Source organism: Triticum dicoccoides, chromosome 6A (genome assembly GCF_002162155.2).
Source record: "Triticum dicoccoides isolate Atlit2015 ecotype Zavitan chromosome 6A, WEW_v2.0, whole genome shotgun sequence".
Classification (NCBI taxonomy): Eukaryota; Viridiplantae; Streptophyta; class Magnoliopsida; order Poales; family Poaceae; genus Triticum; species Triticum dicoccoides.
Genome location: NC_041390.1, coordinates 314,714,621 through 314,728,917, shown reverse-complemented (window position 1 = coordinate 314,728,917; position 14,297 = coordinate 314,714,621). Strand labels below are relative to the sequence as shown.

General features: G+C 53.4%; 1 protein-coding gene across 1 annotated transcript in view; it reads right to left on the bottom strand.

Annotated features, from left to right (window-relative positions):
- Positions 1 to 473, bottom strand: part of LOC119316837 — an 8,980-nt gene extending 8,507 nt beyond the window's left edge. Inside the window, exon 1 of the mRNA XM_037591225.1 lies at positions 10 to 473. Within this exon, the coding sequence (XP_037447122.1) occupies positions 10 to 80 (71 nt within the window). The 5' untranslated portion in view covers positions 81 to 473. The remainder of the gene's footprint in view (positions 1 to 9) is intronic.
- Between the last annotated feature and the right edge of the window lie 13,824 nt (positions 474 to 14,297).

Below are 14,297 nucleotides of genomic sequence, written 5' to 3'. Positions count from 1 at the left end.
TGAGAGCACCTCCTTGATCCAGACGGGAGCCGTCGTTGAGGTAGTTCGCCGTCGGCAGAGGAGGATCCTGCTAGATCCATCGATGGGCAAGTGCTGGGTATGCATATCCAGTGGTGGCAGGGCGGCCGGGGACCCTGATGGCCATGCCCTGGATGGATGACGAGTGGCTGATCAGATCGGTTCACTGGATCCAGAGCTGCGAGACACGAGGGAGCTCCGGAATGAGGTTCAGCGGGGCTCCGGTGGCCGGCGGGGAGCTAGAGGTAGTGGTTCTGGAGGTGGATGGAGCAAGGCGGGGCAGGGGCCATGGAGGCCGACATCGAGGGGAGGAGCCGTGGGAGGCTGGGCGAGGAATGAGGCTCCGATCTAGGGTGGGGTTAGGAGTGGTCGGGCAGCATGGCGGAGGACGAGAAGGTGAGGGGTGGCACAACTGTCAGTGGTGGAGACGGCTACAGCCGCGGTGGAGGATGAGAAGGCCACCTTACCATGCTCCAAGGATGACTGTCGGGGTTACGATCCTGACAATGAGTACTAGGGGTACGAATAAAGGGCAGAACCTAGCTACGGCGCAGGTGTAACACCGCGTGTTCAACTATTTCAGGCATCTCTCGGCGGAGGTAACAGCCCTACTCTCGTGCCCTGAGGCTTGCCTTGATTTGATGTATATGGTTACAAGGATTGCTCGTGCCCGACTATGGAGGGGGGTGCGGCTTATATAGACTGCGCCGCAGCCCCATGTCTCCCACGTCGCCGAGGCATTTAATGACACTGGATGTGTTAGGATCAAGCGAAGGGAGAAGTCGATCGAATATCTCTCACTGGCAATATAGTCTAGTACAAGCTTCGATTACAAGAATGGATCGATCTAAGACGCACTAGGGTTCGTGCCGCCGCCGGGTTCCTGATCCACTGGATAAGGGGAAAAGCGAGGCAGCGGTGACTTAAGTAGTGGGAGTAGTTGGACCGGGTTGGTTGTGCCATTTTGGGCCGAAGTAGCATGGGTTGCTTCGCCGGGCGCTACTGGGCCGAGCCCGCGCCTCGTTGGCAGGTGGGGCCAAGCCGTCAGGGAAGTTAACATCCCTTCCTCCTTGAGACGAGGCTTGCCCCCAAGCCTCCGCATGAGGAAAGCGAGCTTGAAATGCCTGCTTGTCTTCCCAGGTTGTGTCGAGTGCTGCGTCCACTGACCATTGGACTTGGACTTGCTCGATCATGATCTCATTCTTCTTGCGCCATCTTGTTTGGAGAATCTTGATCGGGATCGCCGTGTCGCCTGCTTCTGAAGGTAGAGTTGTGGATGTTGTTGTGCCTGGGAGTAGCGCTTGCCGAAGTTGCAAAACATGGAATACTGGATGCACCGTTGCTTGAGGGGGAAGTTGCAGTTTGTAGGCGACCTCATTGACCTTGTCGATGATCTTGAACGGACCGTGGTACTTGTAGCGGAGCTTGTGGTTTGCTCGAGGAGCCACTGAGGTTTGGATGTAAGGCTGCAGTTTGAGGAAGACTTAATCGCCGACCTGAAACTGACGGAAGGAGCGCTTCTTGTTCGCTTGTTCTTGCATGATCTGGCGTGCGCGATGGAGTTGTTGTTGGATGAGATCTTGCATAACTGCCCATTCCTCGAGCCAGGTTTGCAGCGCTGGTACCGTCGACGATGTTGATGCAGTGATCCCCCAGTGCCTTGGTTCTCTCCCAAACATGGCCTTGAATGGTGTCATCCCGATGGCGGAGTGATGCGATGAGTTGTACCAGAACTGCGCCAGAGGCACCCAGAAACTCCATCGCTTCGGACACGCTTGTACGAAGCAGCGCAGATAAGTCTCGATGCACTGGTTCACCCTTTCGGTTTGGCCGTCAGTCTGCGGGTGGTTCGCCGTGCTCATGCGCAATCCTGTACCTGCATACTTGAATAGTTCTTGCCAAAAGTGGCTGGTGAAAACTGGGTCGCTGTCAGATACGATAGCCCCGGGAAAACCGTGCAGCTTGTAGAGTTGTTGCATGTAGAGGATAGCCACTTTCGATGTTGTATAGGGGTGAGCCAGAGGAAGGAAGTGAGCACATCGAGTTCTCTTGTCGACCACCACAAGCAAGCAATTGTGTTGCCCCGATTGCGGCAATCCATCCACGAAGTCCATGGTGATGAGATCCCACGACTCCTTGGGGATTGACAATGGCATTAACAACCCTGGTGAAGCTGTGCGGTCTGGTTTGGCCTGCTGACAAACCTGGCAACACCGCACATACTGTTGCACATCCGCCTTCATTTTGGGCCAGGCAAACAACCTGCGGATGCGGCGATAGGTCACTGGGAAGCTGGAGTGTCCACCCATTGGGATGTCGTGGAAAGCCGCGATGATGCGCTGTTGCATAGCTGTGGTTCCCCCCAGTCAGATGCGACCACGAAAGCGGAGCAGTCCGTTCTGTAGTTGGAATCGTCCTTTTGGATCCTCTCGAACAGCCAGCTGCTCCAGGAGTTTTTGCACCTGAGGGTTGGTGTTGTAGCTGTTGATAATATCTTCGAGCCATGCTGGTTGGCACACACTGATGGTGTGCAGTACTTCAACTGTTTTTGCTCTGGACAAGGCATCCACTGCCGTGTTCTCGGATCCCTTTTTGTACTTGATGATGTATCGGAGCCCCAGCAGTTTAGTGAAAGCCCGTTGCTGCCATGGTGTCGAAAGCCGCTGCTCCGTCAGGTGCGTCAAGCTGCGCTGATCAGTAAGTATGGTGAATTCAGCATGTTGGAGGTAGGGACGCCACTGGTCTACGGCCACAATAACTGCCAAGTATTCCTTCTCATAGGTCGAGAGTCCTTGGTATCGAGGGCTCAGGGCTTTGCTCATGTAAGAAATTGGATGACCATCCTGCTGCAGTATCGCTCCGATCCCTTTGTCACATGCGTCAGTCTCGATCACGAATGGCTTGGCAAAGTTGGGCAGCGCCAGAACTGGGGCTTCGATCGGATGTTGTTTGAGTAGCTGGAATGATGTATCTGTGGCCGGTGTCCAGACGAACGACGTCCCTTTTATTTCAGAAGGTTGAACAGTGGACGAGCTATGATCCCAAAATTCCTGACGAATCTTCGATGGTACCCAGCGAGCCCCAAGAAGTTGCGGACTGCTTTGACATCAGTTGGAGTCGTCCAGTTGGATACTGCTTGTATCTTGGTTGGTTCCGTGGATACCCCTTGATCGCTGATGACGTGTCCCAGGTATGATAGGCTGTGCTGGCCGAACTCGCACTTGGACATCTTCACGTGCCATTGGTCTCGGCGCAAAAGTTGCAGCACTTGTCGCAGGTGATTGATGTGGTCTCGTAGAGTCTTGCTGAACACGAGGATGTCATCAAAGAAGAGGAGCACGCACTTGCGGTCGACTAGTTTGAGGGTGGTCGTCAGAGCTCCGTTGAACATGGCCGGTCCACCCGCTAACCCGAAAGAAACCACCAGGAACTCGTAGTGGCCTAAATGCGTCTAGAACACGGTCTTGTACTCCTCGCCTTCTGCCAAGCGAATCTGGTGATAGCCCGAGCGTAGATCCAGCTTGAAGAACTAGGCTGCACCATGCAGCTCATCCAGCAACTCTTCGATGATAGGCACGGGGTACTTGGCGATGTAAGTGATGGCGTTGAGGTGTTTGTAGTCGATACAGAGCCTCCATGCCCCGTCCTTCTTCTTGACGAGGATAGCTGGAGAACTGAAGGGGTTGCTGCTTTTATGGATAATGCCCTAGCGGAGAAGCTCTTCCACTTGTGCATCGATCTCCTTCTTGTGCTCTGGCTTGTGTCGGTAGGGTCGAATGTTCACCGGCTGGGCTCCTGGTATAAGCGGAATCTTGTGATCGCAGTCGCGCAGGGTGGCAACCCTTCTGGTTCTTTGAACACATCCGCGAATTCCTCCAGGACAGCTTGAATCTCTAGCGAAGTGGTGTTGTTGCTACCCTCGCTGGTCGTCACGTAGATCAACGCCATATGCATGATGGCATCCGTGTTGCACAGTTGCTGAAGTTGGAGAGCGTTGATGACGGTGCAAGTTGAGGAAGTAGCTTCGTGCCCTAGGAGACAAATTGCCCCCGCGGTCGACGGGGGACTGTGCTCCTCGAGCCAGTCCATGCCCAAGATTGCATCGTACGTCCCGAGCACCAGCACCTTCATATTCGTCGTGAACTGGTGGCCCTGAGTGCACCATTGGCACTGTGGCACACTAGAAGAGCAGGCAAGCAGTCCCCCATCGACCACGCGCACCTGGTACGTGCGTGGGAGAGGTTGGACTCCCTGGATGGACGCCGCTAGGAATTCGTTGATGAAGGACGTGGTGCTGCCGGAGTCCACTAGCATCAGCACTTCACGCCCTTGGATCCACGCGCGTAACTGGAACGCCTTGCTCGATACGCCCCCCGTCAGAGCCGGTTTGGAGATGGCCATGACTACTTCATCTTGAGCATTTTCTAGTTGTGTTGGTGTTGCTGTTGCGTCGATGCCGAAGAGTTCCAGAAGTTCTTCGACGACATGGAGTTGGACCAACGTCAGGCAGGTGTGGTCGGGTCCCCATCGCTCACCGCACTTAAAGCACAGGCCCCACGCTCCGAGGTGGTCGCGCGGAGCCTTGAGCTTGGATGAGTCGGCTCGTGCGGCGTCTGTGGCGCAGCGATCCGTGGCTGGAGCTGGTGGTGTCGTGCGCGTCGGTGGAGGAGGCAGAGGAAGCGGCACGTTGAGCCTCGGCGATGCATCGGGCGGTCGCGTAGGCGTGGGGCGCTGCACCTCCGCACGCGCGTTGTAGGCCACCTCCTCCTGGAGCAGCGCTGTTGGTGTCAAAACCGGCGGATCTCGGGTAGGGGGTCCCAAACTGTGCGTCTAGGCGGATGGTAACAGGAGGCAGGGGACACAATGTTTTACCCAGGTTCGGGCCCTCTTGATGGAGGTAAAACCCTACATCCTGCTTGATTAATATTGATGATATGGGTAGTACAAGAGTAGATCTACCACGAGATCAAGGAGGCTAAACTCTAGAAGCTAGCCTATGGTATGATTGTTGTTCCTACGGACTAAAACCCTCCGGTTTATATAGACACCGGAGAGGGCTAGGGTTACACAGAGTCGGTTACAATGGTAGGAGATCTACATATCCGTATCGCCATGCTTGCCTTCCACGCCAAGGAAAGTCCCTTCCGGACACGGAACGAAGTCTTCAATCTTGTATCTTCATAGTCCAGGAGTCCGGCCGAAGGTATAGTCCGGCTATCCGGACACCCCCTAATCCAGGACTCCCTCAGTAGCCCCTGTACCAGGCTTCAATGGCAACGAGTCCGGCGCGCAGATTGTCTTCGACATTGCAAGGCGGGTTCCTCCTCCAAGTACTTCATAGAAGATTTCGAACACAAAGGCAGTGTCTGGCTCTGCAAAATAAGTTTCCACATATTGCCATAGTGAGAATAATATTTACACAAATCTAATTTGCTGACGTATTCCGTAGCGTGACATCACACCACGCCCAAGTCTTTATTCGAATCATTTTACTGTCCGACCTCAGCGCGTTTAGCGAGGCGATTTCCTTGGCACGTCTTGTCAAAGCAGAGATCGTGTCCCCTTATTCTGAGATTCTCATCAATACGGGCGTGGGTAACCCAACCGTACCCATTGGTATGTTTTCTCGATCAAAGGCGAGTCCCAAATGGTCACGGGGAGGGCCCTTGGTATTCAACCTCTTATAAAGAGATCAAGGCCTTACTCCTTTCTTTCAATCTCAAACGAGTTCGCCCTTCGCCTCGAGTTCCAACACCCAAGGCTCCAGATTTCAGGCGCTTCGGACCTTCAACAATGTCCGGTTCCGACCTTCGAGGCCGATGGATGCCCTCCTCAGTCACAGAGGACGTGCTGAAGTTGAGAGAGGCCAGGTTCTTGACCGACGAAATCTCGCATAGGCTGCCTGTCTCAAGGGCAGGTCATTCCCACTCCCAAGGCTGGTGAGAGTGTGGTGTTCCTGTCTCACTTCCTTCGGGGGCTAGGCTTCCCGACGGATCCCTTCGTGAGGGGGCTCATGTTTTATTATGGGCTGGAATTTCACGACTTAGCTCCGGAGTCCATCCTCCATATTTCCTCATTCATCGTCGTGTGTGAAGCCTTCCTCCGTATTACTCCTCACTTCGGACTATGGCTCAAGACCTTCAAAGTAGAGCCGAAGATGATCGAGGGACGGCACGCGGAGTGCAGAGGTGCTTTTTATAAGCAAGAATGTTGGTGCTCCATGGCCTGAGGGCTCTTTTCAAGAGGAGTCCAGCTTATGGCAACGAGAGTGGTTTTATATCACGGCTCCCAGGAGCACCAAGTGGGTGGCGCTGCCTGCTTTCCGCTCGGGTCCCCCGCCACGACTGGCGTCATGGGTCAATAAGGGGCTGGACTGGGGGTCGGCAAAGGACGTGCCCCTGTTGCAGGGCCGCATCCGAGATCTCCTAGAAAGAGACATTGGTCTGGTCGTGGTGATGCATGTTATGTTAATTCGTCGAGTTCTGCCCTGCAAACGTCGCCCCCTCCGCCTGTGGGAGTTCAACCCGGAGGGACCACGAGTTCTCCAACATTTTCTTGGCATGACGCCCGTGGAGATGTACAAATTGTTCTTCGGACCACAAGTAGTGTGTCCGGATTCTACGGAGGACGCAGGTTTGAGCTGCAATCGTCCGGATACTCAAGTAAGTAGCCTTGTGCCCGGACTCGCTATCCGTATATTTATCATAAAATTGCCCCTAAAAGAGCTGTCCTTTAAACAGGAGTGGATAGCGAAAGCAAAGCTAATCAGGTGTCCGGCCCCCCTCCCCGAGACTGCGCTGGGTCCCGTGCTAGTCAGGATGTTGGAGGTTGTGCCTTCAAAGGAAAGCAAGGGAGGGGACAAGGAAGCTATAGCCTCCTCGAAGGAGGTTGTACGGAAGGGAGGAATCGAAAATTCCTCTCCTCAGGGGAAGAAGAGGACCGCCTCTGAAGACCCGGAGACCATGGCCTCAAAGCGGGGGAAGAAATCTTCGCCAGAGGGTCCTGTGCTGGGGGATACTTCGGCCGAATTATGCCCTCAAGGGGATCAGCCCTCCACCGAGCCGTAAGTAGAGAGGAGTTTTCTTTTTAAGAAACGAGAGAAATCCTTTCTTTATATCTGAGAAAAGTAATCGAAAATTTACCTTGTAGCTCGGACCTTAGCCTTTCTCAGCAGAGCTCGTCTTCGGGGGGTATTCTTCCAGAGATGATGGAGAGCGGAACGCCTCCCCTGCCGTACCGCCTTGCAAGGCGGGCGACCCTGAGGTATCGTCGCAGAGGGTTTCTCCGAATCCGGCAGGGCCGGAAGGTAGTCATATGCCCCCCCAAAGCCCTCCGCGTCCGGCCTTCGAAAAGGGCCATCAGACGAGTCCGGCACCGTCTGGTGCACGGTCGGAGGAGATGAAGGATCTGATAGGGCGAGCATCTATCTCAGAGGAGCACCGTGCATTGATGGGTACGGTGATTGAGAGGATTTCATCCATGGAGAGCAGATTGCACGAGGCTGTCAGGAGTTTACTGACAGGTTTTGAGCTACGTGAAATAATGTACCCTTTTTGGACAGTTGCGCATAAATAAGATGCGCCCTGTGTAGATAGTAGCCCCTGAGACTCTGTGCGTTGTCAAAAGTGACGGCGTGCAGAGGATCATAATCCCAGGTCTAATATGCCGCCTTCATACGTAGGTGGCGAAGTGTCCGGTGTCAATCCGGACTGATGAATTTGCTGAGCTAAAGCAGCAACTTGACGTGGCAGGTGCCGACATCGCGCTTGTCAACAAGCGGCTTGACGAAGCCCAAGGTATGTAATTCCTTCGGCGGCACCTGGTAAGAGGAGCTTTATGCCAGTATCTTACAATGTGTGCGCTTGATGCAGATGGTGCTGCTGCCATGGAGAATCTTCGGGCGGAACTTGCCCGAGCCAAGGAGCAAGCCAGGAAAAGTGATGCGGCTGCCGGAAAGGCAATTGAAGAGCTGAAAGCCGAACAGGCTGCTCACTGTCGAAGCAAGAAGGAAATGGCCGAGATGGCCGTGTAGCTGAAGAACGCTGCTGACCGTTGCAAGCTTCTTGAAAAAGAAGATAGGGTGGAACAGACGGACCTGGAGAAGGCCGTTTCCAATGCCAAGGATGCTCGCTCTGCAATGAGAGCTATGAAGGAGGAGTTGCGTCAGGCCAGAGAGATCATGGCTGGAAAGCCCTTTATGCTGCGGAGGAAGTTCTGTGATCCTAAACATGCTCCGTTAGACCGGATGTGGAGTACAGCGGACACCTATCTGGATTTGGCAGCAAGTGCCGTGGATGCGGCCGAACACTTCCGAGATCAAGAAGATCGCGAAGTGGAAAAGCTCTTTTGGTCGCAGTTCCACAATCCGGAGCGTCCACTGTCATTAGCCGATCGTTTGGCCGAACGGGTCGAGCTAAATGGGTTGTCCGGACTCGCCATGAAGTATGTCATGAGTCATCTGTGGCCAGAGAGGCCAGAGCCGAAAAGTTATTTCAACTTGGTGCAGCAGTTCCCTGGTGTGGCGCCGCATATCAATGCGATGAAGAGGTCAGCGTGCATAGAGGGTGCGCGGATGGCTCTTGCCCGTGTGAAAACATACTGGGCGGAAATGGAGGCCACCGTTGTTGCATCCCCAGACTCGGATGGAAGCCGAGTACCTGCCGAGCACTATTTTCAGGAAGTTCTGCAAGGCGCTCGTTTAATAGAGACGCAGTGCTCGAAGGATACTATATTCGAATAGCATATATTATTGTAAAACAATATTTTGATAAATTGTAGAAGCTTTTTATACTTGTGCCTGCAAGTATTATAATACCTCCTGTGCGGCCGTTTAACATATATGTATATATAATCTGAAAGATGGCAGTCGTCGGCTTCAGCCCCCACGCACATAATGCGGGGGTGTTTGCAGAAGGCGCATTTTCACACTTGATCCAACGTCTTGGTCCTACAAAGGAGGTGATAGCGCAACGAACTAGGCAATCGGACTATGATGCTTTATCACTTTCACTTAGCCATAGGAGTTTGACAGTGAGGCTACTTATATAGCCCCTGGTGGCGCCTGCGCTCGCCCGAACTCGGGGTGCGTATGTGCCTGGCCGGGAAGCGGCCCTTCGTTAATGCGGAGGAATCCTAAAGATTCCAGTAAGTCATCGAGTGGTTGACCAGTCTCACGCTATATCATGACAGTCAGTTTTCGGCTTTCTCTACTCAGGTGCTCGCCTGGCCGAACCGGGGCACAATCGCAGTAGTTCTCCTGGTGCCGCCTTAGCCGATAGAGCGAAACGTAAGGTGGCAAAACACAGGAGCTGGGCAAACCCAACATTTGACCAAAGGCATGATTCGGAGCTGATGCATATAAGGCCAAACTCGCGACGCCGAACACTCCCTAAGGTATTCGGTCTTTATGAGGGCAGGCGGGATAACGCCCTTAGTAATAAGCCCCTAGTGTCCAGGTACGCGCAAAACTCTGACGTGGCCACATGCCAAAATGCCAGCCTCCTCCTTGGTTATACCAAGAAACCAGGGGATATGTATCAACAAGAGACAATAAAAAATGTTTACGCAGGGTCTTAATCTGAAAAGAATCCTTGGAACGGGTCCCTGGTGCACGTCTGCGCCTGTGTCTCCGTTGTGCCGTATCCTAGACGGGCGTAGCACGGTGTTCATCTGTAAAAGAGAGGAACTTAGTTTAGGAAAGATCGTGCCGAACATGAGTTATACTAAATAAATGAAGTATAAATCGAAATGGGTAAAATTGAGCTTTATTATCTCTTGTTTTATATGCGCGGAGCCCCTAGTATAGGGGTATACGACTATTAAGCCTTTATCCATTGTATGTTTATGCCAGACTCGTCTAGCCGTGTCCGTGGTCTTGATGACCTGTTTAGGTGCTTTGGCTGGTGAAGCCGCTTTATTGTGGGGCTGTCAAGGCAGCCGCACTGTCTTCCGCGCGGGAGGAACACTCAATGTTTTCCCTTTAATGAGATGATGCCTCGTGGACCGGGCATCTTAAGCGTAAGAGATGCATAATGCGGTATTGCGTTAAAGCGGGCGAAAGCTTCGCGTCCCAGCAGTGCTTGATAGCTACTTGAGAATGGGGCGATGTGGAAAGTTAGCTGTTCACGACGGAAGTTATCAGGGGAGCCGAACATAACTTCTAGCCGGAGAGAACCCATGCAACGAGCGTCCGGGCCTGGCGTTACCCCTTGAAAGGAGGTTTTGCTATAGCGAATTTTTGTTGGGTCTATCCCCATGCTGCGGATTGTGTCCTGGTATAACAGGTTTAGACCACTGTCGCCGTCCATCAGGACATTTGTAAAGTGGAGTCCGCCGATTATTGGATCTAATACCAAGGCAGTCCAGCCTGCGTTCTGGATACTTCTAGAGTAATCCTGATGGTCGAAGGTGATCGGTTTTAACAACCATTGGCGAGACTCCTTTGGGATAGGACGTATGGCGCATATCTCTGTTGGCGCCATTCTGTTCGTCACGTGAAGTAAGTTTACTGTTTTGACTTCTTGTGGGAAATCCTTTTTTTTCCTGGTGCTCTGCTTGTGGGGTTCGTCATCGTCCTCACTTGGTGTGTCGAGCCCCTTGTGTTCGGCGTTGAGTTTGCCGGATTGCTTGAAAACCCAACAATCTCTGTGGGTATGGTTCGCAGGCTTCCCGGGAGTACTGTGTATTTGACATATCTTGTCCAAGATTTTGTTTAAGTTGGATAGCTTGTCCCTGTTATCCTTGAGGGGCGGCTTTCTCTGATTCTGCTGCGAGCTTTTGAATCCGACGTTGACCGTCGTGCTCTTTGGGTTGTTTCTCTTATTCCGGCGCTGGTCCTTGTTGCGTCGGGGTTTTCCGTTTCCATCCCTAACTTCAGATGTACTTGGGTCGCTGGTGCTACATCTTGCCAACCAGTTATCCTCTCATGCGCAAAAGCGGGTCATGAGGCTTGTTAATGCGGCCATTGTTCTTGGCTTTTCTTGGCCGAGGTGTCTGGCGAGCCATTCGTCTCGAACGTTATGCTTAAAAGCTGCTAGGGCTTCGGCGTCCGGACAGTCGGCTATCTGATTCTTTTTAGTAAGAAATTTGTTCCAGAATTTCCGGGCTGACTCTCCGGGGTGTTGAGTTATGTGACTGAGATCGTCTGCATCCAGAGGGCGGACATAGGTCCCTTGAAAATTTGCCCGGAAAGCATCCTCAAGCTCTTCCCAACTTCCAATGGTGTTTTCGGGAAGGCTTTTGAGCCAATGCCGGGCTGGCCCTTTAAGCTTGAGGGGTAAGTATTTTATGGCGTGGAGGTCATCTCCTCTGGCCATGTGTATGTGGAGGATATAATCCTCGATCCAGACCCCAGGGTCTGTTGTTCCGTCGTACGCCTCTATGTTTACGGGCTTGAATCCCGCTGGAAATTCATGGTCCAGCACCTCATCGGTGAAACATAGGGGGTGTGCGGCACCCCTATATTTGGGTGTGCCATGATGTTCGGATATTTGTTGTGTTGCATTGCTTACTAGAGCTTGCTTTCTTGGCCCGTAGATAGATCTGGCTGGGCCATCTTTTTGATGCGGATCCTTTGGTGGATCGCGTGCCGGCTTGTGTGCATCGCCGCTTGCCGCTCCATGCTGGCCATGCGGTCGTCTATCCGACTGGGTGGCTTTCCTATTTTTTGACTGCGGGGGCTCTAAGGCCTCCTCGTCAAATTTAGGCAGTAGCTTTCGCTTTGGATAGCTTTTTGTGCGGCGACTGTCGCCATATTTGTCTGTGGTGTTGCATACTTTGCTCCATCTGTTTCTGAGTGCATCTTCCGCAGTTTTGAGCTTCCGCTTCTGCATTTTCAGGCTATGCGCAGTAGCGACGAGCACTTCGTGGAGGTTCTTCTGCTCCATGAGCCTATCCGGCGTAAGGTCATCCGGACAGTTGTTTTTGCCGGGGACGGGGTGTTCGGTTTGTTTATCCACGTTGCCCTGTTTGGACGGTTGCTCGAAGGCATGTTCGTCGTCTACCGGCTCGTCCTGCTCTATGGCTGGGTCTGTATGGCTGCTGTCTCTGTCGAGGCGAGGCTTGGAGCGGCGCTTACGTCGCCGCTTTGATTGCTTTTCGAGTGAACGATCCCTCGTTGCATCCCTGTGTTCCTCGTCGTCGCTTCCTTTGGGTGTGTCCACCATGTATACATCATGAGATGAGGTGGTTGTCCAGTGCCTTATAGGCGTCGGTTCATGTTCATCTCCTACATCATCGTCCATACCGTCGATGTCTTCGGAGTCGAAGTCGAGCACGTCGTTTAAATTATCGACAGCGGCTACGAAGTGGGTGGTGGGTGGGCTTTGAATTTCTTCATCATCCGCATCCCAACCTTGTTGACCATAGTCCGGCCAGGGCTCTCCTGATAAAGAGAGAGACTTTAGTGAATTCAGAATATCGCTGAAGGGCGAGTGCTGAAAGATGTCCGCGGCGGTGAACTCCATGATCGGCGCCCAATCGGGTTCGATCGGTAGGGGCGCGGAGGGCTCGGAGTCTGGAGAGGAGTACGGCTCCTTGGAGTCACGGGCTTCGCAGAGAATAGGGCTAGTGTTCGGCTCGATTGCCGTAGAGATTGCAGCCCCCGAGGCGGTGTCCAACCACCCATCCTCGATTGGCGCAATTAACTCTGAATTAAGGGTCGGAGCTGATGCGGGTGCGGCCTCCAGGGCACTGTTCAGCGGCAGAGCTAGATCATGCCCATCGTGACAGTGCGGCGCGCTCGGCTGCGGCTCGAATCCGTCGAAGATCAAGTCTCCGCGGAGGTCCGCTGTGTAGTTTAAACTTTCAAATCTGACCTGACGGCCAGGGGCGTAGCTTTCGATCTGCTCCAGATGGCCAAGCGAATTGGCCCGCAGTGCAAAGCCGCCAAATACGAAGATCTGTCCGGGGAGAAAAGTCTCACCCTGGATCGCATCGTCGTTGATGATCGGAGGAGCCATCGGGCCTAAAAGTGACGACACAGAGGAACTCTAATGAAAGCACCAATGTCGGTGTCAAAACCGGCGGATCTCGGGTAGGGGGTCCCGAACTGTGCGTCTAGGCGGATGGTAACAGGAGGCAGGGGACACAATGTTTTACCCAGGTTCGGGCCCTCTTGATGGAGGTAAAACCCTACGTCCTGCTTGATTAATATTAATGATATGGGTAGTACAAGAGTAGATCTACCACGAGATCAAGGAGGCTAAACCCTAGAAGCTAGCCTATGGTATGATTGTTGTTCCTACGGACTAAAACCCTCTGATTTATATAGACACCGGAGAGGGCTAGGGTTACACACAGTCAGTTACAATGGTAGGAGATCTACATATCCGTATCGCCAAGCTTGCCTTCCACGCCAAGGAAAGTCCCTTCCGGACACGGGACGAAGTCTTCAATCTTGTATCTTCATAGTCCAGGAGTCCGGCCGAAGGTATAGTCCGGCTATCCGGACACCCCCTAATTCAGGACTCCCTCAGTAGCGCCAAGGCACAGGCCGTGTCCAGGTCGGGTGGTCGCTGGACCATGACCACCGCTCGGATGTCCGCCCGCAATCCTTCCACAAAATTGTAACGCCCCGAGACCGATGTGCCATGTGTCGTCCAGTTATTCGCTCTTGTTGCCTTGTCATTGCTTGCATGTCATGCATTGCATATCATGTCATCATGTGCATTTCATTTGCATACATGTTCTTCTCATGCATCCGAGCATTTTCCCCGTTGTCCGTTTTGCATTCCGGCGTTCCTATCTCCTCCGGTGGTCCTTTCTACCTTCTTTTCGTGTGTGGGGGTTAAACATTTCCGGATTGGACCGAGACTTGCCAAGTGGCCTTGGTTTACTACCGGTAGACCGCCTGTCAAGTTTCGTACCATTTGGACTTCGTTTGATGCTCCAACGGTTAACCGCGGGACCGAGAAGGCCTCGTGTGTGTTGCAGCCCAACACCCCTCCAAAGTGGCCCAAAACCCACCTAAACCTCCTCCATCATCTCGGTCGTTCGATTATGATCGCGTGGCCGAAAACCGCACCTCATTTGGACACTCCTAACTCCCTCTACCTATATATATGTGGCTCTCCCCGAAAATTCCGCGCAGATCAAACCCTACCCTAACTTCCCTCCGCGCCGCCGGACATGTCCGTCCGCACCGGACGCGTCCACCGGCCACCTCACTCCGCCCAATAGCATCGCGACACGTCACCGCCGCCGCCACCTTCAGCCACTCAGCGCGCGCCACCTCATCCCAGCCGCCTCCTCTCTCTCCTCCCCACTGCGCCAGCCCGTGG